This window comes from Falco cherrug, chromosome 15 (genome assembly GCF_023634085.1).
Source record: "Falco cherrug isolate bFalChe1 chromosome 15, bFalChe1.pri, whole genome shotgun sequence".
Lineage (NCBI taxonomy): Eukaryota > Metazoa > Chordata > Aves > Falconiformes > Falconidae > Falco > Falco cherrug.
The window spans coordinates 1,476,518-1,500,424 of NC_073711.1; the positions used below are offsets into that span (position 1 = coordinate 1,476,518).

General features: G+C 57.1%; 1 protein-coding gene across 2 annotated transcripts; it reads left to right on the plus strand.

Moving 5' to 3' along the window:
- Positions 1 to 10,841: 10,841 nt before the first annotated feature.
- SPRY3 (sprouty RTK signaling antagonist 3) lies at positions 10,842 to 22,126 on the plus strand. 2 transcript variants are annotated; one of them, XM_027809314.2, is made up of 2 exons: positions 10,842 to 11,183; positions 15,103 to 22,126. In XM_027809314.2, exon 2 carries the CDS (start codon positions 15,150 to 15,152, stop codon positions 16,068 to 16,070), a length of 921 nt encoding a protein of 306 aa, XP_027665115.1. In that variant the 5' UTR covers positions 10,842 to 11,183; positions 15,103 to 15,149; the 3' UTR covers positions 16,071 to 22,126. The 2 variants fall into 2 exon arrangements, with proteins under 2 accessions (XP_027665115.1, XP_055583689.1); XM_055727714.1 differs by lacking the exon at positions 10,842 to 11,183 and adding an exon at positions 11,242 to 11,569.
- Positions 22,127 to 23,907: the final 1,781 nt, after the last annotated feature.

Here is a 23,907-nt window from a genome sequence, read left to right on the forward strand (position 1 = left end):
TGCAGACCCTCCGGGGATGGGAGACAAACCCTTGCAGGTCTCTGCCCAAACCTTCTGCCATGCAGCTCTGCTGCCTTTCCCCGAGCCCCTGGGGTCCCCCTGCTCTTCCTCTGTCCCCCTGCCTCGCCTCAGCCCCTGCCTCCCCTCCGTCTGACCCCCCCGCCCGGTCTGGCCATCAGCAGACAGCCACTATTGATTTTCCTGGTTCAGCAAAACCCAGCCACGAGGGGAGCGTGAGCTGGGGCTGGGCAGCGGTGACATGTGCGACGGCAGTGCTGGTGCATCCGTGAGCCAGGCACGAGGGTGATGGGGGAGCCGTCTGGGGAGAGCTGTCACAGTCCCCCAGGGCCCCGCCAGTGCTACATCTTGGTTTGCTGGGAGACCTGGGTGGCTCTACCTCCCCTGTGCCCTGAGCAGCCCTGGTTTATGAGACCCAGTGGTGGGGACATGCAGCTCCTCCATGGGACCCGTCTGGAAACCTTCAGTGGGGAAGCAGGAAGCCCTCAGCCTTCCCTCTTCAGGGATGAATGATCCTTTTCTCTCTCCAAACAGACCCAGGTGGATTCAAATGTGCTTTCCACAGGGAGCCCATGATTTTCTCAGGCCTGTTCCCAGCTGAAATCTCGCATATCCCCCAGGCTGCCTGGGGACACTAGTAGTGGGGGAGAAGCTATGGCCAACACTGAGGCTGGATCACTGCCCTTCTTCTAGCCTGCTCTGTGATAACCCCCGGCAAAGGTGCTTTGGATCATGGTATCTTGGAAAGCAGTGGCCAACCTCCTCCTTTGGCTGCGCCCTGGGGGTCTGCCACATCTCCCATAGCATGGGAGAAGGAAGGATGCTTCCCAAATAACTGCAGGCAAAGAATAAGCCATTGCACCTATCAGAAGTGGTAAACTGAGTCAAGGAACCATGAACTGACTTAATTTCCTGATTTCCATTAATATGTGCTTGGTGGTGTCCTCCAGAAAGGGAGGAGCTGCCAACTGTGGGCAAAGACAAGTCCTTCCTTTGACTTTGTTACCTGTGTATTTGGAGCAGCAGGTCCTCTCCCAGGCTGCTCTCACACCCTTCCCTCATGGAAAATAATAAAACATTCAGCCTCACATTGCCCTGCCTGGGAAAATGGGGTGTCCATAGAGGGACAGACACCCAGGTGCTGGTGCAGGGATGAGGCAGCATCTGCACCTGCCCATGCCTCCCCCTGGAGACAGGGGAAAGGTGAGTCTTTATGAGGCTCTATACAACCAGAATTTCCTCTCCTGTCCTGGGGGTGGATGCTCTTCCTGCCCCAGAGCAGGTACCCGAGGAGGAAGGAGATTGACCTCCCCTGGGGATGAGTGGGAGAAGGTGGGATGAGTCAGGTGGGAGCCTTGCAGAGACGGTGCCCATTAAACCCAGGACCTCGTCCCAGCTGAGGTTCAGAGCCCCCCTAGGACCCATGTCGCATGTCCCCAGGTCTGTTCTGTGGCTCTTGTATGTGCTCCCCAGCATCACCCCTGTGCCTGATTGCCTGCACCAGGGGCTCAGGCCATGGCTTCTCTCCCACCCTGCTGGGACCCGGCAGCAGCATGGCCATCGGGAGGCGGACGGAGCCCCGTAGTGGGGCTCCCCAGCTCAAAATTGCCCAACAAAACACTGTGGTCTCTCCTTGCAAGGTGGCCAGCCCTGCTGATGCAGCCTCCGAGCAAGGCATGTCCTGTTGCCACCCACCTCCAAGAGAGGGGTGGTGCGTGCAGGTCCCCCTTTTTGCCAGTCGCTGTATTTGGGAGCAGTTGAACGCAGCATGACGGGGGAGGGCTGCCTGCCAGCTCCCTCAGGGCATCCCTGGGTTCACCCCCTCTGCTCACCCCCACACCCCAGCCCCAGGGGTACCCTCCTCCGCGGGGTCACTGCTTTGGCTGCTGCACAGCCCCTTTCCCCACTCGCCTCGACTTTCCCACTGCCTGCAGCCGAACCTGGCCCTGCCCCAGCTTTTCCATGGCCCCTCAGGTCCAGCTCTGCTTGGAGTGGAGGAATGCAGCTCTCCAGCCTGGGGTCTCTTTGCCCTATTAAGTGGCCCTGGGAGGGTCTTGGTGTCAGGGCTCTTGGCACAGAGGCAGACAGTGTGGTTGTCCCTACCCAGGGCTTGCCCTGTGCTCAGCCCACCCTGGCAGGGCAGCATGGACCAGCAGCATCCCCAGGGAGCACCCCTGGACTGCCAAAATATGCCTGGCTGCTCTGGGAAGCTCTGGAAGTAGCTTTGGGGAGAGTCCAGCCCCATATAGGAAGCTTCAACCTCCTCCTCACCTTTCCCAGCCCATTAAGAGGCTTCAAGCATCTCCGCTGCTCTCTGTCACCAGCTCTGCAGGTGTGGAGGGGGGAGCGTGGGCTGGAGTTCACCCGTCATCGGTGGCAATGTGCCAGAAGACCCCTCCCTGTGGTGGGCTTAGCCTCCCATTCCTCCTGCTTGTGGGTCCCACCTCACCAAGTGCCAGTGGCTGGGATCTGCAGCCAGACAAGCTCCAGCCACTGCCGAAAGGTGGGGTTTGGGGGGGTGCAGGCAGCAGGGGGACACTGGTGCCACCCCTTACCACCACCCTCCAATGGAGCCCTGAAGCCTATCTTAGAAGATGCTTTTTCTGGGAACCACAGCGAGGGACAGATGAGCTGGGTTTGTGAGACCCTGGAGCAGAGCATCGGCTCCCCACGGGTCTGGCCACCACCCTGCCCATGTCGCTGCCCTAGCCAGGCTTGGTTTGAGGGCAGCGGGGGAGCTCTGCCATGCTGGAGGTGGGAGCACTGTCCTTCTGGCCTGACCTGGAGACACTCAACCTCCATGGCATTGCCTGTGCCTCAGGGGCTTGCTTATGGGCTTGGGGCATCTTCTGCTGTGCCATGTGGTGAGATATGGGCTGTGTTGAGGGGCAGTGAGGGATGGGGTGTCAGGGGGTCACAGCCCTGTGGCAGACCCTCCCTGTCTCAGCAAAGGAAGGCGAGGAGGTGAGAGAAGGTCAGAAAAGTTTTTGCCTGACCCAAAAGCGCTTAGGCAGGTGGGTCCAAGCCTCCAGATAACCACTGTTATTTAATTTATTTTTTCTAAATAAAAAAAAGGAAGGAAGTTAATAAATAATGTAAAGTGGAGAATGCATTAATGAAAGAGAGAGCGAGGGAGAGAGAGGGAAAGAGAGGAAGGGACAGGGCAGAGTGAGAGCGCAGGGGAGGAGGGGGAGAGATATTCCTGCCTGTATCGATTGGATATGATTACATTAGACCTATCAAATATTCATACTACATTCCACAAGAGGTCATTGTGTGTGTTTTTCCAATTTAGCTCTGCCTTGGCACAGGGAGCAGGCTCCGAGTGGGAAAAGGGCTGTGCAAACGGCTCCAGCTCCGTGGCCCCAGGGCTGCCTGCTCCCTGTCACCACAGGGATGTCACCAGCTGGATACCCTGGGGTGGTGACACCGTCCCCGGGTGGGATGTAGGGGCTGGGGGTCAGTGGGGAGGGGGATGCTCAAGTGGGGTGTGGAGAGGATGCCGAGCTGGCTGCTGGCTCTGCAGGTCCTTTGCAGAGCCCCTGCGGGCTCTAGATCGTGGGTGGAAAGAGCAACTGCTGCTGAAATAGAGCTGCAAGGACACGCGTGTCCCAGCTGCAGCACCTCTCTCCTCCCTAGCAAGCATTTCTGCGCCCTTCCCAGGCAAACTCGGAGGCTGGTGGTCATTATTTACTGGCTGCTATAGGCTGTTCCTTACACAGGAGAGCCTTAATGGGGGATTTTAACTGGGATGTCCCTTTTCCAGCTGGGAAGGAGTCAGCCCAGGGCATGAAGACAGGCAGGAGGTGGGTGAGATGCCACACGGAGGGCAGGCAGCAATGTGTGGCAGGTCTCCCACCGCAGTGCTCATCCACCAAGGCACGCTGGCTCCTCTCCCCGTGCCTCCATCCCCATGAGCCCCCCTTGCAAAACCCACCCGCATGGTCCTTTGCCCTGGGGAGGCAACTGGGGGGCTGCTGCCTAATTTTACTTCCATGGGAGGCACTTCCCTTGCCCGTGCCTCAGTTTCCCCGTACTGCGATGCTGCCAGTGGGGGGATGCAGCCCTGTACTTCCACCTTCTGGCAGCATCACTGTGGCACAGCTGCTGTCCCCACAGCCCCCGGCTGCTCTGCCGAGGTCCCACTGCCCTCCGCCCCGCTGCGGCCCCGGGCGGCATGAGCCAGCGCTCCGTTCTCTCCTTACATTAATAAAAATTTTACAGCACGGTGGCAGGAAATGCATTTTCAGTTCATCTGCTGCAGCTATTAGATTACCAGGAAATGGCTGGCTGGCCGGCGGCCAGGGCCTCCAAAGGGCCGGTGCACACCCGGCGTGGGGCGGAGGGAGAAGGCGAGCGGAGCCCACCGTGCTGGTGGGCGCTGGGCTGAGCCGATGAGACTGCTCCCAGTCCCCCTGGCTGTCCCCGAGGTGTGCCAGGCCGGCCCTCACCAGCCCTGCCCGCGCACCTGGGTGTGCGAGGCTGCCTGGGGATGTGGGTGCGAGGGATGCTCCGAGCTGGCAGGGACCGATGGGTGGCTGGGGGGAGCCGAGAAGGCAGCTGAGGGTGACCCTTGGCTCCATCCGAGGAGCAGCAGAGCCCGAACCGGCTGCAGCCTCTGCTGAGGTTTGGCTGTGCCGGGCCGGGAGCCGTGGAAGTTTTGGGGCTGGAAGAGGCAGGGTGCATGCACTGAGCAGGGAAGGTCTCTGCAGGGGTTGGTTATTCCAAGCCATGGGATTTGGGGCTGCCAGGCTGGACTAAAGAGGAGCTCAGGAAGGAGTTTAATTTGTTTTGTCTTTAAAAAAGCCCAGAGGAGGGGGTAGGTGCTGGCTATAAATACCTCTGAGGTGGCAGTGCTAATGAAGGGAGGGAATTGCTACAGCCCCTCGGAGAGGAGGGCCAGCCGCAGCAGGAGAGGGAGAGCCCCCCCGGGGAGGGACGCAGTTTTTAGGCTGGCGGTGTTTTCAGGAGAGCCCTCTTAGAGGTGACTGCGGCTGAATGCTGGAGCCAGCCTCTACAGGTGGGACAGCTTCGTGCTGTGACCCCGCGAGTCCAGCCCGGCCGTGTGCCCCGGGTTCCCCACGCCTGAGCGTGGGGCACCAAAGCAAAGCATCTTCCTTTGGTGGGGGTCAGGCCCTGGGGCTGCGGCTGGGCTGGCTCCACCCGCGCTCCAGCTGCGCTTTTGCACCTTCCTGGGGTGCAGCGTGTGCAGCCCCTGCTTTTGGGGCACTCCGAGGGAGCGGGGCTGAGCTCTGGAGGGGTGCCGGAGGCTCCCTGCCTGCACCTGGCAGCAGCCCAGGCGTCTCAAGCCCTCACTGCCTGCTTGGCCACCCAGAGCCCCCGGCTCCATGTGCAGGATGCTGCTTTGGGGTAGGAGGCGACCCCAGCCCTCCGCTCCCCAAGCCCCACTGCGGTGACGCCTCCACTCCAGTCCCTGCAAGCTGGGACCAGGTAGGAGAGGACTCCGGGGCAGTGGGAAATGAGGGATGGCAAAGAGGGAAAGCAAGGGATGATGGAAGTAAGAGGGGCAAGCAAGGGAGCAAAGTGTGGGGAGAAAGCAAGGTCTGAGCCTTGCTGAGGTTTATTAAAGTTTAACAGAAAAGAAACCCTGGTTTGCGTGGAGGGGACCAGCTATTTTTAGCCGTGGGTAGGATGTCAGCTCTGAAAATAGCCTGCTACCAGATCCTAATGAAATCCTCTCTCTTTGGCTCTCACCCGGAGCAAGTTTGGAGGGGGAGGATCGCTGTCACACCCGCAGCCGAGGAGCTCCTGACATTCACAATGACTCGCCTTATTTTTTTTATTATTTTTTTTTCCTTCTCCCTCCGGTTTCTCCTATTCTTTGCCGGCTCTGCCTTACACCGAGCAGAGGAGTCACCAGCCAAAAAAGTGAATGCGGGGGTGGTGCTGCTTAGCTACGGCCAAATCCCAGGCAACATGTGACCAGATTGGCAATTTAATACTGAGCCTTTCTCCCCTGCACACGCGCACGCTCAAGTTAAAGTGACATTGAAACGGGAACTCAAAGTGCTGAAGGCAAAGAAATTGGGGGGAGCTGCCTCCCACCCCCCCTGCCCACCACCTCCATCCCCGGGGAAGGAGTTTTGCTCACTGGGGCATGAGAGGGCTTGGTCTGGGGTGGGAAGCGTGGTACCCAGGCGAGGGAGGATGCTCGGGTTAGGTACCTGGGCTTGGAGGGGAACAAGAGGTGGAAGATCTGCTGCTGGGTGCATGGACCAGCTGGTTGGTGGAGACCTGAGTGCACCCGGGCATCTGCAGCAGGGATGCCTGATAGACATGGTGGAGCTCAGTCTGGGACCTCTGGAAAGCCTGAAGACCTGAAACGGTGGGTGGTGACTGCTCCTAGGAAAGATCAGGGTGGTGGAGAAGCAAGCACAGGGAGCATGGGGCATAGAAGCCAGGGAGAGAGTTGGCCCAGAGGGCTTGGGGACAGAAGAGACAGTCATGGGAGCCTCACATCCCCATCAAGCCAGGGCTTGAAGGTGCCATACAGACAGAGGTCGGATGAAGAGCATATGTCCAGCAGACACTGGGTCAAGCCTGGCAAGAGGGACCGGTGCTCCACAGGCTCTCTGGGGACAGTTAGGGTCTGGAGAGTGCAACCCCTTTGGTACCTGATTCCCTGGTGGGTGTAGCAACGGGTTTTGGCTAGGGAAATAGACATCACTTTCCCACGGCACCCCACACAGACCTCAGGCTTTGGCTCACCAAAGGCAGCCTGTTCCTAATAGGAACAAGACTCCTTCAGCTCTGCACCCTTCGCCTGCCAAAGGAGGAACCCCTTGCAGCCAGCTGGCTGATACGGTGCAAGGGGTCCAGCTCCAGAGCTGGCTGCCTGTACCGCAGGCGGAACAGGTGCTCAGGCACCTGCCAGTCCTTCCAGGGAGTTGGAAGGTGGAGTTAACAATTTCCCAGCAAGGAAATGCTTATATTGATACCCCTCCCCCCCCAATATCTCTACAACCAGTGCCCTGTCCAGCTTTACCCGCCCTGCGCAGGTTCCCAAGGAGCTCAGGGTTGGGCTCTCTGTGTACAACATTTGAAGCCACACTTGCTGCTTGAGTCATGTCTTTGCTCTGGTTTCTCTGCTGGGGGGGGCGATAAGGATTTGGGCAGGGACCTCGTGGGGACAAACATATTTTCTGTACAAAAAGAGCTACCGTGGAGGCACAGGGAGCCCACTGATGCACCGGGACACCCTGAGCTACGCACAGTGGGACACGGACAAAAAAACCCAATACACCTCCTTTTGCATTCACCCTCCGGCTGGGTTCGCATGCCGGGGTACCAGCACAGCCCCTGCGCTGGATGCTCTCCCCTGAGACAGTACCTCCTGCCTCACCGCCGTCAGCGTGGGGATGGAGCCATCTGCATCAGTGAGTCAGCAGGACCCACTTAACACTTCTCCAGCAGGATCTACTCCTCCTGACAGAATGGGCAGCTTCTGGCAAGCTCCGTCAGCGTGTTACAATCTCAGCTCATTAAAGGGACGCATCCTGAGATCTTTATTGATGTTTTATGCTGCCTGGCTCCATCTTCAGAGAGAAACTCACATTGCAGTCAATGACTACACCTCTGTGGTGCTGCAGGCTGAGTAAGGAGCTCAGGATCTGGCTCGCATGGCAGGTCGGGCTCAGCTCTCATTGCTACAGATCTGCACCCCTGCAAACGGTGGGGTTTTACACCAAAGCATGTACACCAAGAGATGTCTCGGGGCCAGGATCCCTGTAGGGTGTTTCTTTTCCAGGGACTAGGGAAGATTCAAAAAGGAAATACAAGGAAGGGATTGCTTTTTTTTTCCTTGCTTGCTTATCCGTCTTTGCTGGGCAAAGGAACGGTGTGACATGGAAGGAAAATGATGTTTTCTTTCCCCCAGTGCTGCCGTCTGTTCAGCTTGAGCCCAGTGGGGTGGATGTACCTGGCCTCCTCCTTACCAGAGCGTGTGTTGAGAGCCACATGTCCCTCCACCTTCAGAGAATCGCGATCTTTTAATAAGTTCCCCGGCACTTGCTGTTGTTTCTAAAAAGCTAGTGGCACTGTCTGGCTTCAAGTGGCTTTTACATAATACAGACTGTCAGGCTAGATGAACATCACGGTCCCTTCTGGCCCTAAAAATCTGTGAATCTAAAAATTAGAGGGCACCAGCACCTCATTGTTTCTGGCTGATTTAATTAGGGGAATTGCATGTTCTCTTTATCCTCTCCTTCCCCCCCTCCTCCACATCATCTTTAACTGATGACCCTCCCCCTGTGCCCAAGCTTGGCAAATAGCATCAGAAGAGATCAGACATCTTCAGCCTTGCTCTGGGATATTCTCCTCTCCGCTTCCTGCTTCTGGACTGATTCACAGCGCTTAATTGTTCGGCTGCTGTCTGCACCAGCAAGACCAGAGGTGGTCAGGCTTGGAGGCGGCTGGACAATGTGCCTGGAAAACAGTGCTGAGCTCTCCTGGTTGTTTTAAAATTGCAGCTAAGTTCTCCAGGCTCCAGATTTAGCTCTTTTGGTCTTGTGAACATGTATATGTATCTAGCAAAACACTTTTTGAGGAGGGGAAAGGAGGTGACTAACTCCCCACCTTTTTTGTGGTGTTTGGGATATGCAGGTGGAGTGGAAAGAGCAAAGCAGGGAGGAATTGCTGGCAGCCTGCTGGGATTGCCAGGGATGAGGGTTCCTCCAAGGCAGAGATCTGCAACAGGTGCTGAGGACTTGTCAAGGGGGCTCAGCTGGAGTTGGGAACATGGGGACGAGCTGTTGCCATCTCAGTGACCGTATCTGGGTGCTATCAGAGGTCCCCAGGCAGGAGATGTGCTGACAGTCCCTACAGTAAGGGCAGAGGATGGGGCTTCTGGCAGCTGCTTCTCTTCTGGTCCCTTTGGACAGGACCCCAAGGACATTTGAGGGGTTAAAAGGTGGCAGATTTAGACTGGAAGGAGGAGTGAAACCAGTTCAAAAGGCCAGTTAAGAGGAGCTGGCAGTTGCAGGTAGTGGCTGAGACTGGGCAGAGGCAGCGGTGGGTGCTGCAGGAGGGATGTTAAATCCTTAGTCCAGGGGCAGCCACTCACTCCTGCAGACCTTGCGTGGGGAGAGTTCACCAGGAATCTAACAGAGTCTCACACCTTCCCCTGACATGGCTGACATCATGGCTGTGCACTGTCAGGGGACCACATCCCTCTTCCAACAGCCAAAAACCCTCTGAAAACCCACCGGCGGCTCTATCCCAGACCCTTCCTTTGGGAGCAGCTCTAAACTTTTCTGCTTTGCAAATGCATTCAGGTTCCCAGCCCTCCTCTTCAGAGATGCTGCGGTCAATAACTCACCAGGAGGCTGCTATTCTCCCTCCGCTTCCCACCCTCCCACTTGTCTCGGTATCTCCGCATTCATGCCTTTTTGGCCCTCCCTCGGCAGCGGGTGAAGAATAAAGCAGCGCTGGCTGAGCACGATGCAGGCTGTGCTAGGGATGCTGTGAGGCAGCGGAGGGAAGCCTGAATCACCAGCACCTCAAGGTGGGAGTGATAAAATGGGGCTGGGAGAAAGGGAGGACATCACACGTGCTTTTAGGAGTCAGGTGCTCACAGCCAGCTGGCAGTCACTGGGAGTTGGGCAACTCGGTTCCTTTCTGCGCCTTTAAAGACAGAGCTGAGAGCGATGGGGAGGAGGGGCTCGTGGGAGCACAGGGAGATGCAGCATTAAGGCTCTGAGCTGTAGCCAAGGCTGAGGGATGCTATCAGGGACTTGTTCCTCTTGGAGAAAGTCCTCCTGGAGGAGCATCTCTGGTGGGATCCTATGGAGATGGAGAAGCGCTCAGCCTAGAAGTGCCTAAAAGTAAGCCTGGAAAGGCTCATCTGGGTACCACGCTGGGAGAGCAGAGTCCCTGGCCTCTGCTGGGGAGGACTCCAGTGCTTCTGCTGGCATCAGCTGGGAGTGAGCCATGGAGGTCAGTGGGATCACCCTGGTTTACACCCATCTGTTAGAGCAACAAGTGGCAGAGCTGGTTTTGTCACCTGTATTCAGGCTCCCCCTCTTCCCTCCCCGCTGCAGCCTGCTCTCACGCACACAGACGCTGCGTTACCCACCGGCAGCAAACACCAGCAACGCGCAGCCGGGCCTCGGGCAGCTACCCGCCCCGCGGGAGCGCGTTCCCATGCTGCCAGGGGCTTGGCTGGCATGGTTGAGGGCTTGATGACTTCAGCTTCACTGCTTGGAGACAGGTTCTTAGCCCTCCCCGACCTGTTAATGTTGCTTTGCTTATTCGGCGAATGCTATCAGAAAGGATGGGTGCCCAACCTGGAAGTGTTGAGAGGAATAAAATGAGGGTGGGAGCTCTGGTGGGGTCCACAGGTGATGTCCAACGTCACCAAGGAGAGGCCTTGTGTCTCTGGGACTGTCAAATCATCCGATTTATTTACATAGATGGGACCAAGGGGTATCACAAGGATCCTTGGTGCTCCTGAGCAGTGGTTGTTGCCTTAGGGAAAGCGGCACAAGGAGCGCCCCGGGGAAATGTCTGGGACAGAACATCCAGGTCCTGTTTGGACCTCGAGTCCGAGGCTTTTGTTTCTGGGAAAATGGGACGTCTGTGGATCTCAGTACAGAAAAGCCCCTTTCCAGCCTCTCTGCCCCAAGCTTCTATTACAGGAGCTAATTCAGGTGTTAGTTTAGGCTTTTTGGCCGTACCAGGGGCGGCCGGCGCCTGGGCTGTCAGTGATGCCTCCGGAAATGCCCAGGGAGAGGCGAGCTGGACAGGCGCAGGAGGGCGGGAGGGTGACTGGTGGCTGTGCCCATTTCACAGCGATTTGCAGACCAAGGTGACAGAGCCCGACAGTCGCCACCGGCCCTTTGCAGCCGAAGCCGCCGCGCTCCCCGCACCACCTGCCCCAGCGCCGGCCGGGCGCGGCGGCACCGCGATGCCCTGGCGGCCGGGGTCCCCGCGGTCCCGGGGGGGGGGGGCGGCGGGCTGTCCCGGTGGGCGCAGGGCGGGAAGCGGAGCCCGAGGCAGACGGAAACGTTTAAATAGTGCCTGCTGCATCCCGCAGCCCCGGCGCTGCTCGCGGCTCCGTTGCAGTCATTATCTGGGGAGCGGATGCCCAGGGCTCTATGGGGACTGCTAATGGGCCGATTCAATTTCAGCTGGATGACGCCACTTAGGTAAGCGTTAAGAGCTCCAGCTCCGGGAAGGCGAGCGGCAGAGAGAGGGAGAGAGAGATGCTAACGGGCAGCAATAAATCCCTCCCTCCCTCCCATCCTCCGCGCTGCCCCCATTCACAAGGAGCGCCGGGGACCAGCCTGCATTCCCGACCCGGAGCCCCGCGGCCCTCCCGGGCTCTGCCCCGCTGCCCCCGCCGGCGGCCCGGCCCGGCCCCGCTCCCGCTGCCCGCGGCGCGGAGCACGGCGCCGTTGCGGGGCCGGGGGGGCGGGCGCTGCCCCGCGCCCATGCCCGCCGCCGGCCGTCCCTAGGCAGCCCCGCTCCGCTGCCCCGGGGCCGGCGCCGGGCGCCCGGCGGGGGATGGACCGGCGGCGGCGGCGGCGGTGGGGTGAGTCCGCCCGGCGGGACGGGGGCACGCGCGGGGCTGGGGAGGGGGGGCGCGTGGGCTGCTCTGCCGAGGGAACGGGGGTCCTGGGCACGCGGGGGGGGGTGGGGGCTGGGGGCGAGGTGCGGGTCAGTTGCGCGTGGGGTGTCCTGAAAGCGAAACGGGCTGCGCGCACGGAGGTGCTCGGGGGTCCCGGGAACGCGTGGGCTGTGCGGGGCGGGGGGCTGCGGGCCGGAGCCGGGCCCCAGGCACGCGTGGGCTGAGGCGCACGGAGGCGGGGGGAGCCGGCCCGCCGCGGGGCTGTGCACAGGGGCTGCAGCCCCCCCGGCCACGCGTGGGCGGCGTGCGGAGCGGGGCTGGGGGCTCAGCGCCCCGCGGCGCCCGGGACAGGGTGAGGGGGTCCCTCCGGAGGGAGAGAGCCCTCGTCTCCCACCTGGGCGCCCTGTGCAGCTCGTCCCGGCTCGCAGCCACCTCCAGCCTGTAAATCATTTGCTTTTACGATCCCTCCTCTGGCCCATTATCACACGAACTTTATATGTTTGGAGCTGCTGGCGGCCATAAAGCTCGCCCGGTTTCCGGGGCTGGCATGCCTCCCTCGCAGGCAGGGTGTGAGGAGGAGGAGGCTGGGGACACGCTGCCCCGGTGCCCCCCCCGACGGGCAGGTAGGCGGGGGGTGGTGCAGCAGTGCCTCCGGGACGCTTGGCACAGGGGGCACGGGGATATGGACTGGTCGCAGCCCCGGGATCGGGCTGGAGGAGCAGGGAGGGCTGGCAGCGAGTGGGGGGCACTGAGCTCCCCCTGGGGGGTGTGTGGGGGCAGGAGCAGGGTCTCAGACCCAGTCATAAAGCCCCTCTTCCCCCCCGCATCCCGCTGGACCCGGGGACCCACAGATCCTCTGGCTCACATTCCTTTGGGTCCCAGAGAGACTTTTGCCTCCCCCCGGCCAGTGAGCCTGGGTCCGTGTCTAGCCCCTGTGCTTGGGGACTGTAGGTCCAGGAGTGTTTGGGTCCCCGTTCAGTGCTGGGGGTCCGCCCAGGACCTGCCTTGCCTGGGATGCTGTGTCGAGCCCAGGTGTCCAGGTTGTGACACACTGCATGGCCCGATTGCCAGCTTCTCTCTCTGCCTGCTCTCCCCAGGGCTCTGCTCCTCCCCGCAGCATCCCCTGTGCATCTCCTCCTGCCTAAGCACGGCTCCCGGGCTCCCGGTGTCTCCTGAGCTCTAGGTCTTGCATAGGGGATTGGGTGTAGCTGTACTGGGTCTGCCCTTTGGCTGCTCTTTATCTCCCAGTTCCACAACCTCCATCACAGGGAGCCTCTGCTGCCTCGGTCTCTCGCTTTGTGTCCCACCTGGGTTCAAACCCCACACGGGAACATCAGGCTGAGTCCTGATGCCCAAATACTGCCAAATCTCAGCGCACAGGTCGGAGGGGATGGACACCCAGATGTGAGCAGCTCCCCCTCGGGTGCACATCAGCATCAGCCCCTGAATGATCCCGCCCCAGGATGGGATCTGGGTCGTGAGGGACATGGGAACCTGCCGAGGCTGCTCTCTGCTCCCCTTTGCACAGTCCTAGCCGCAGGCTGAGATGTCACCCCTGATCTTTTTAGGGTTCCAGGGGGCTTCAGGTCACCAGCCTGTGCTTTAGTAAGACCTTCCCAGGTGAGGAGCTCAGTGGCAGCAGGTAACAGCTCACGAGAGGGTGTTTTGCCTCTGGCCCATTCTCATCCTGGCAGCACGCTCACGAAACCTCCCCTGGGTCAGCCGTGCCCTCCTAATTCACCTTGATATTTCTGTTAAACTAATTGGTGTCCACATCCATTGTGGGTGTCCTGGGAGAGCAACTCATTCATTCATCGTCTGCGTCTCCCTGGATGGGGTGAGCATTTGGCTTGAAATTACACAGAGGGGAGGCAGGTGGGCTCCATGCACAGGAAAAACCCAAATCTAAGCAGATCGGTTGCTTTTTCTTTCCAGGGAGGGGGATGGGAGGGATGAGATCTTGCTTGAACAGTCAAAGTTGCCTTTGCTTTTCCCCTGCTCTTCAAGGTCAGCCTAGCTAATGAAAATCAATCTTCCCTCTGCCTCTGTCTGCTGCATGAGCAGATTCTACCTGTGGCCCCTCACCTACTTGAAAGCCTCCGCCGCTAGCCGCCAGGCCTGCCGACCATGTGCAATGCTGGTGGGGAGCTTCCTATTGAAACAGAGTCTTCCTGCAGGCCTGGGCACCGTGACAGTATCTGTGTCACTGAAGGATCACTCATTTGATCTGCTAGAGGAGAATGGCTTTGTCCCGGGGAAGCTGGCTGTGTACGGAAGGCACGTCTCCAATATTGAAGCCTGGGCTGGAAGTGCTGGGGGAAAGCTCTTGGCTGGGGTCTGGCATGCACCGAATGGTTCTGTCCTCTGCGTGCTCCTGGGCAGCCCCGTTTTGCAGGCAGCAGGAGTGGGAAGTTTCCCTCTCCCTTCCTCCTAAGGGCCAAGACCTGGCTTGTCGCAGACCCACTCGTGCCTGCCTTCTCTCTGAAGGGGTTTCACCCAGCACCAAGGTCTGGCAGCCCCAGGTTTTGGCGATGGTGCTGATGCCATGAGCTCAGATCTAACGGGGGGGGGACGGGGGGGGACACACATGGGTCCTCCCTGCTGCAGCCTGCAGCCCTCGGAAGGTCCTGACCCTCCCTCTGGATAAAGCAGGCACTGCTGCCAGCGCTGCGGACTCGGGAAGTGCCATTTCCTGAAAACAGCAGCAAACAGCATGGCAGCCTCAGTGCAAGGAGCAAGACGGGGCTTGCCTGCTGCCAAGTCAGCTTTCCCTGCTTCACCTTGTGTTTGTGCCGAGGTTAAACAGAAACCTGCCCTTCTCAGTGTTCCTGACGGGGGGTAAATGGGTTTCTGGGCTGTGGCTGGGTTGCACATGGGAAGATGGGATGCTGCAGTGGGAGCTGCCAGGGCTTGGGGAGTCTGTGGGCTTGGCCAAGTCTGTGTCTCACTAGACGTGATTTGTTACTGATGCTGCCTGAAATGAAATGTGTTCAGATCCCCTCCATCCCTGTGCCCCTGGCGTGTACAGGGCATGGCACTGGGAGGCTGCTCGGTGTGTGCTGGGAAGCCTCAAAACGGATTCACCTACTCTGGCAGAGATGCCATTCCCAGTTCTGTCACTGGCTCTGGATAAGTCACAGCTTCAAGTTTCCCCTCCTCTAGAGAGGGCTGGCACTTTCCCCTGGGGAAGGAGAGGGAGGATAGATGGGGTCTGTCAGTGCTGGCAAGGGGTGGGAAAACCTCTGGAAGGACAAAAAATGCTCAAAAGCATGGGGAGATGCTGTGCCCACCTATTCAAAGGGACAGATCTTATGGCCCTTGCCCTTTGGACGTGTCCAGCCCAAGTCTCCCCAAGCACAGAAGCACTTTGAATCTGATTGTTGGAAATAAGTTCACTAGGAGTTCTCCAGTCAGTCTTTGTCTCCTGGTTTGTGTGGAGGGATCCATTATAAAATGTAACACAGATGTTTTCTCTGTCTTCCTGCCCCATCCTTTAGGATTTTTAGATGTACCCTGATGCCGCAGGGTCTCCTGGCTCCTGGAAATGCAGCTCTCTTCCAGTGTGGCTGAACTCAGTTGTGACGAGACAATGGACCCACCCGCTGAGGACTTCCAGCAGGTCCTGTCCATTGACCAAATCCGCTCCATCCGTGCCAGCAACAACTACGTGGAGAGACCGGCTGTCTGCTTCCAGCAAGCCCGCTCCAACCCATCCCTGTCCCAGGCACCACACAAGCAAGAGTGGTCCCAGGACCGCCTGGCGTCTTCCACCTTCCAGGACCTGCACCGCAGTCACAGCCAACAGCACCAGATGCCGCCTTTGCAGCAACACATGAGCCATTCCAGCACAGCCAGCTCCGTCTCCCAGAGCACCACCGCCTCCGACCAGCGCCTCCTGAGCAGCCTCACGCCCTCCCACTCCGGGCACTCCCTCATCCGGACGCAGCCCCGGGCTGGCGAGCTGAAAGTGGAGGAATCGCCGCTGAAAGGGGTGGCGGACAAGCCCACCCTCCACACCGGCCACCTCTTCATCTGCGAGGAGTGCGGGCGATGCAAGTGTGCCCGCTGCACAGCTGCCCGCAGCCTGCCCTCCTGCTGGCTCTGCAACCAGCGCTGCCTCTGCTCTCCCGAGAGCCTCCTCGACTACGGGACTTGCCTCTGCTGCGTCAAGGGTCTCTTCTACCACTGCTCCACTGACGACGAGGACACCTGCGCTGATGACCCCTGCTCCTGCGGGCCGGGGTCCTGCTGTGCCCGCTGGGCTGCCATGAGCTTCCTCTCTCTCCTCATGCCCTGCCTCTGCTGCTACTTTCCTACTCTGGGGTGCCTCAAACTTTGCCAGCGGGGTTATGATGGCCTGAAACGACCCGGCTGCCGCTGCCAGAGCCACACCAATACGGTCTGCAGAAAGATCTCCTCCTCCAGTGGCACACCTTTCCCCAAGACGCTGGATAAGCCGGTATGACCCTCCCGGGGAGGAGAAGCAGGATTTGCTCCTTTTCCACCGCCTCCTCCTCCTCTCCCCTCCCCTCCATCCCCCTACTCCTTCAGCTCCCTCTGCTCTGCAGCGCTCCCTGCTACCCACCATCACCTCCCAGGAATGAGACAGGTGAACTGTGGGGGTCCCCCAGCCCCTGGGAGCAGAAAGGCAGCTGGGTGGCCGGGGGAGCTGGCACCCAGCTGGTGGGAAACGGCGGTTTTGCACACCTGGGTGAGGGACCAGGAGAGGCAGGGAGAGCTGCGGGTGCCCTCTCCGGTCATGCCCACATAGAAGGGCGACCTGAGGGGTCCTTGGGACTCTGCTCTCAGAGGGTTTTAGGAGCTGCCACTGCCCCCCTGTGTGGTCCTTCCTGATATGGGGAAGAGGCAGGTCAACGCATCCCCTGTGCAAGAGTCCTCCAGGAGCCAGACCTCTTTCTCTCTCTCTTTATCTTGCTCCAGCACTTTTTGTGGGTGGCCTCTCTCCTCTCATGTGGCCACAGGTCTGCTTTCCCCAAGGGATGGGGTGCCACAGGGTCCCACTGGTGCCAGTGGCTTCCCTCTAGGCTTGGAAGCTGCTGGGAGAAGCAAGTGAGCTTCAAAATGAGGTGCCATCGTATTTTTCTGTCTCAAAGAGGAAGGGAAGGTGTGGGAAGCTTTAGAAACCTTCTGGCAGGGGAAGGAGCTATCGGAGGCAGCCCAACCCACTCGCTTCTGCCCGACTGCAGCGAGGGAAAGGTCCCCTCTGGGATTTGGCTGAGAACAAGAATCTGGTTTGAAATTGCCATTCATTTCTCAGTGCCTCGAAGGGCTGCCTCCGGAGCTCCAACCCTGGCGGAATGGGAGCTGCTGCCTAGCTCCATCCCACTACTGAGCAGATGCGACAGGCACCGGCTCCTTGATCAAGCCTCCAGAACCCCGATCTGGTACCTTCCACCAGCACTGAATTCACTTTAAAAAAAACAACCAAAAAACAACCAAACAACTGAAGACCCAACGCCTCACACTGCTCTCCCTGTCAATTAGTGCCAGTCCTGGGGGACTCCTCAGCAGGGACTCCTGCAGCCCCTGCTTTGGGCTGGAGGGAAGTGGAGAGCAGGAGGGGGTGTTGAAAGACAGGAGCCTGACCTTCCCTCCCAGCAGAAGCTGCCTTTGAGTCCTCACCTGGTTTTCCAGCAAGGAAACCACCACCACCAGTGTCGTGCCGGCAGGCAAACCCTGCTGGCACTGCTGCAGGTGTTCTGCAACGGTGGCTGCCTGTGGCAAACGGGAGATGGGTCTGAACCAAGCCCCGGGGCTGGGCCATCTGTAGACCAGAAGGAAACCCAAATTGGGGTCAGTGCTTCATGGTTTACTTGCTGGGATGATAATGAGCCCAACCCGTTGCTGCAGTCGGGGGTTGCTCCTCCCTGGTCCTGGGCACAGCCCCATCTTCGCTTGCAAACGCACGGCGCCAGCTCTCAGTTGTGACCCTGCTGACATCGGCTGATCTGTCAGGGCAGTTTGGAGCCAGAATGGTGTCCCGGTGCTTGGCTCTGCCTGCCTGTCCCCCCTCTGAGGTGTGTGAGTGCAGAGTGAAGCGAATGGTCCTCCTGGAGAAATATATGCAATGTGTCCCTTGGCTTCCTCCAAGACCCTGCTATCCAGGGCTCATCCGTCGCCTTCCCTCAGCCACCTCTTTACGTAGAGTTCTGTGGATCTATTTTTGTATATATAAATATAACATTAGGATGGCTAGGTCTATTACTAATAATATTCATGATACTGCTGTGAATGGTGCCAGATGCAAGGTTTGGCTTCCTGGTACACTTGCACATGCTGGAAGATGATTTCCCAGTCTGTTTATCACTAATCCTAGACCTTTAGTTCCTAGGTAGTCGGGAGTGGGGGAGTGTCCCTGGGTGGGGGGGGCTCTGCAGAGAGAGGGTAGGATTTAGTGCTGGCTGTAGGGTGAGGGAGGAGGTAGACTCTCACCATGGGATTCCTCTTTCCATACATTTGCTATCTAAAAGTCGCGGCTGATCCAAGCTTCCTCTGTTGCAGAGAAAAGCAGTTCCAAAGAGTGATTCATCCAGCTTGAAAACATTATTCATTAAATTATGTTCTGGTGGTGCTTATCTCCCTTGACTCAAATGGGACCCAAACACTGAACTCAAGGTTTCCTGTGGAAAGGGAGATGAATCCCATCCCTGGTGTGAGGTTTGTGCCTGGGGCGTGTTACAGACATGACCGAAACCCTCACCCTGATTTCACCTACAGCCTGAGTGGGGGTGTTGGAAGATGCTTCCTCTGGCCAAAAATGGAGAGCCTGCTTCCATAAGCTGTGGGGAATTCGGGATGATGCTCTGGGTTACAGTTGAGGATTTCCTGGCATTAGGAAGGGAGAGGGCCATGTCTGTGCAGTTTGCCCATCCCTTGAGGACAACCCTGGACTCTGAAATCGTTTGGGTTTTAAGGCAACGACCTTCATAGAGGATGCCCTGTAGGTGTGTGTACCTCCGTAAGATTGGTCCGTGTCTCTGTGGCAGCAGTTATGAAATATATTGCAAACATATTTATCCATATGCCAATAATTGCTTGGCTCCCTACTTCCAAGCAGTGTTCGGGGGAGAGACTTCCATCAAGAGGCACCCTTCCTTTTGAATGCTCGGTTCACTTTTCTGTTGGTGCTGATTAAACTCCTTCTTCCTGAAAAGTATAGAACTTTTTTAGGGGAAAAAAATGTCTCCTTTTCACTGAGGATTTGAGGAACTGCCTCATTGGAATGAGAATGTGAAATAGTTCATTGAAACTTTTTAAAAAAACCTAATGAACAGAATTTTCCAACTTGCTCTACTTTGATTTATTTTTTTTCTCCTTTTTAAATGGATCCTACTCATAAATTTAGTTACCACCTCTGTATCTTTGCAATTCATTGCTTCCTCTCCTGATGGTGGAATGACTCAACATGTGAAGCTTCATCATTTTCACGGCCTCCCAAGTCATGCAAGCACGGGGTGACCTCCCCCAGGTGCTGGAGCTGTGGGATGAGAAGATGGCTGTCCACATACCAGCTCCCCAGAGCCAGTTTTCCTTGGCAGTAGCACGGCGAGGCGGAGCCCTGCACTACTATTGCAGCATATTTACCTTCAGTAATTGGTAGGAGGCCAGGACGCCTGCCAGTAGCCTTCTACCTAATGGGCTTTTTCTGGGTCAGTGCAGAAGTCCCACTTCTACCAGGGAATCATGCCATAGCCTGGGTGCAGGGCTGAGGAGTCTGGCCAGGTCTCCTGGATGTCTCATCTCCAAGAAATGACAACCCTCTGAGATATATTTTATGAAATACAGGTCATGTAGAAGGGAACTGGAGAGGAGGAGAGCCCAGATGGGCACTGAGGTCCGGCAGACCAGCGCAGGGCTTTGCTTTGACTGTGTTGAGGGCAAAATGCAAAGCTGCACCCAGACCTTGCATTCGTGTGGGCTAGAGAAGTTTGGAGCTGTTGGGCCCTACTCTGCTCGTAGGGGCAGGTGGCTTCACGTGGGGTTACTGCTTCCCACCCCACCAGGGGGGGTCAGCCAGCTCCCATTCTTTGCTCTCAGCAGAAAGGACAGGTTGGGATTTGCCAAAAGCTCTCCAAGGAGGCCAGGTCCGGGGCACCGCGCTCATCTGGGGTCAGGAAGGCTGAGGGTAGCCTCAGATCGTGAGGTTTTCCCTGAGCTTTTCCTAACATCTTCAGACCAGATCTATCCTGCTCCCTTCCCATCTCTGGCTGCCAGATAGTTTCGTTTCCCTGCAGAGACGACTCCAATTTTGGTTGGGGTTGAGAGCCCCTTTCCTGCCCCACCCTGCAATGAGTCAGATAACATCTGCTCCAGATGTTTGTTTGCAGCTGCTTGTCCTGGCAGTTTGGGTTTCTCTCTGTCCTGACGTGTCTTTTTTGGTTTTCTTTTGGGAGAGTCACATGCTGAGTTCACTGTTTTCCCTGCACCCCATGATTTGACGAGGATGGATCCACTTTGCGAGGGAACGTTGTTTGTTTTTTGCCAGGAAACTTGCAAGGCTGTAGGGCAGATTTAGACAAGGGAAGAGAGTCTCAGGTGCCAAAGGAGCAGGAGGCAGGAGTTGTTGAGCAGGACCAGGGCTCCCCCTCCTCTGCTGCCCATGCAGGACCCCCCTCTTCCCACCCAGACCTCCAAAGGTCCATCCGTGCAGGAGCTCCTGCTGGTGCTTGCTTTCTCTGAGGCTTCCCTTGGTCCCACTCCCCTCCTTCCCTACTGGCAAACGTGAGATCAGTCCCAGCACTGCTGAGGAGGGGTCACCGGGGACCAAGGTGGGGTCTCTCCCATCCCAGCTCCCCAACCCACCTGGTAGAAGGACAGAAGTGGTCCTTGGGCTGCTGTCTGCCCATCCCTGAGAAACATCAGTGCCAGCCAAGTCCCTCAAAGGACAAGGTAGGGAAGCTCTTTGGGACTCTCAAATTCCTGCAGAATCCCATTGAATTTGCTCTTCCCCATGCCCATGTGTGAACCCAAAGACTGGCAGGCAAGTGTCATCGACCATGAGATGCCAAAGCACAGAATAACAGTTTAGTGCAATAAAGAGGCATGAGCGGTGGGGGGAGAGGAGCTGCTGCCAGATTTGCGTGGCTGGGCTGCACAGGGAAGGAGCATGCCATGCCCCAGACTTGCTGTTTCCAGCACCCGCTCTCTTAGGCTGCTCTCTGCCTCAGGCCCTCGGGTGTTTTGAGGCTGGAGGAAGCTGGAAGGTCTTCAGATATTGGAAGGTCTAACTTCTTTGTGATCAGCTTGTGAGGAAAGTAGGTAAGGGATGATGTACCCCCACCCCAAAGCCCATTCTTGGTTTTTAGTAGGGTCCAGTTCAGGCTTGTCTTCTTCAAGGAGCCCATGGAGCCCAGGCCTGCGGGATGCTCGCAGCAGCTGGAGGCTGCTGGTCAGCATCTGGCCCGTGTGGGCCAAACCAGAGCTGTGATCTCTTTGGGCTCAGTCTGCTTCTGGGTATTTCTCAGTGAGCATCGGGATCTCCTGCAAACTCCAGAGTGCAGGTTGTGAGCTTGCATGGGTGAGATCTGCTGTCCAGCTTGGGGTGATGCTGCAGGAGAATCCCCTGAGGGTGTAAGCCAGGGAGGCTGAAGGGTGCCCTTGCAGGGGGGCTGCAGGTGGGAGGGTTGTTGGATGGATGGGACATCACACGTCTCCCTGGGGCAGTGGATGTGCGAGTGCTGGGCGAGGGGAAGCAGCGCAGGGTCTCTCGCTGGGTCTCTCTCCCGCTGCACCTTCCTGCAGCACCCCAAGGGGCTTCAGCACGAGCAGGACCAAACCCAGCCCGGCAAGCTGGCCTGGGCACTGGGGGTGAGGTTTCTCATGCCCTTTGTCCCAACTGCAGCATCAGCCGAATGGAGTGTTGCTATCCCAGAGCTGGCATGGCTGGTCCCCGTCTTGCTCTTGCTGCCGCTCAGCCCTGGCACAGCCCCTTTCTCCCTTCCCCCGTCCCCTCTGCCCATCCTTTCCAGCGGTTCCCTCAGGCCCTTGCGATGCTCGGCGGACAGGCAGCGGCTGCGCAGCCTCCTGCCTCCCCAGGTGTCCTCAGCACAACATTCTCCTTAAAAGACGGATCACCCTTGGCTTCAAAGGAGGGCCTCGTACCAAGAACCGAAGCCTCTAATTCTCCATTTAATTGGTACCAAGGCATTCTGTACAGTGTATAAAGAGATTCCCTCCCCCGCCTCTCTTTGTTTGGGTTCCTTTCTATAAGGTATAATATATGTTTATAACCTGATGGCTGTTTTTTGACAATACTCTTGTACCTTTTAAGGGAAAAAAATAAAAAAAAACCCAAAGTATTTATTTGAAAAGTTTATTTTAAAGATAAGAAAAAAAAATAACCTATTTATTTTAATGCACCCTTTTCTGTTCAGTTTTCTTCTCTTGCAAAGCTAATTAACTGTTACTGAACCACTGCTGAGATGAAAGAAGTAATGCTGTGGGTGGCTTCACAAGCCCACTTAGAGCAACTATTCAATAAAAATATATATTAATTTTGAATGTGGTCTCATTCTTGTCTGTGTGATGGCCAGGGCATGACTCAGACTCCTGGTTCGACAGGGCTTGTACGGGCTGCGGGGCGCTGGGCGGCTGAGATTGCACTGGTATGGGTTGAGTGTTGGAGGCATCACTTCTAACTCCATGAGGTCTCCCCTGGTAGCCCTCTTCTGGTGCTTAAAGAAAACCTCAAAAAGTCTCAGTGTGTGCTTCCCTGCTGTGACTGTGCCAGATCCTTGAGGAAGTGTAGGCTCTTGTAGCAAAGGGCAGGAGCAAATAGAGCAGGGTTGGGTAAGAAATCCCTGAGATCTGGGGCATTTTGGTCACTCCACAGAGATTCCCACACATTCCCAAAACCTCTTCCATGCCAGAAGAGATGGGGTGATGCCGCAGGGCAATGGACATCTTCTGCAGGAGCAGCTGCAGTTTGGACACAGCTACCTCTTCCCACCGGCTGCAGAAGGTGCCTTGGTGATGTGTTTAGCCCCAAAAGGATGAATCTGGGCCATAGCACCAGCAGTTGCTGGATCAGGCTGGTGCTTCTGATCTCTCCATGCGTATTACAGGCCAGTGTTTCATGCACTTCTGCATATACAGAGCCCAGTAACTTCTTGGCCTGAGGGTGTCTTCTGCTCGCCCAAAGCTCTTCTCTCACAGAGATGGTGGATCTTTATTCAGGCAGTTCCAGAGCGTGAAGTCCTTTCACATAGATTTCGTGGCTGAAGAATCCCATGGTTGGTGGCACCTCCCTTATTCCCATCTGAATTTGTTGGCTTCAGCTTCTAGCCCTTGATTCCAGCTGAACTCCTTTCCTCCAGCTGCAAGGGTCCTTCCGTAGGATGGGTTTGCTGGGCCAGACCTGTGCTCAAGAGCCCTCTCAACTGTCGTGCTTCATTAAAAGCATGCATTCTCTGTGTCTTTCACCATGGAGCCTTTTCTCAGTCTGTTTTACTGGTTTTGGAGTCCTGTTTGTACCGTCGCTGGTATCAGGGCATGCTTTCCAAAATACGTTCCAATGGCTCAGCCACAGTGCTCAGGATCTGCCTCAGGGATGTGGAGTACAGATGCGAGTCTGATCCCTGCTGTGACTCACTCTTTCCCTGCTTTTAAAACAAAAGATTACTTTAGACCATTTGTCACCCATTGGCTTTTTTCAGTGCCAAAGTCCCGCTTTCTTGGACACAGCCAACCAGTATCGCTCCTGGACGCACAGCCTTCTTTTAACTGTGTTAAAGCCCGTTTGGTTTCTATAGTACCACCTTCCCAAGCCTTCCCTGTCCTCATCAGTTCATACTACCAAATCTTACTGGCATCTGCGGATCTTTATCAGCTGTGGTCGTGTAGAAGAAGGGTGAAGGAAAGCTCAGGAGCTGAACTGTAATGTGAGATTTGTGGAGAAGCACAGCTGGCTGGCCCACAGACAATGATGATCTGAAAAAGATGGTAATGCTTGCTTAGATGTTTCTTTCTCCTGCGTAAAGAAAGTCATTATGCCCCCCTGAATCACAAAAAGTGACAGCAGCTGGACTTCCTTCAAAGATTAGGGTCATGCTTTAAACTGCACAATCTTTAGCATCTGTGTGAAGACCAGGTAGAGACTCCACAGGCTCAAGCACACCATGGCACACACCGTAGAGCACGGGGCCGCAGGTGAACTGGTGGTAGCACCGGGTCACAGTCACATAGCTGTACCGCCTGCATGGCTGAGCCACTCGTGCTAGTTGAGCCTAGAATAATAAGAAACTTTTTCTTGGCTAACACAGCCAGGGCTTGTTCAGAGCTGA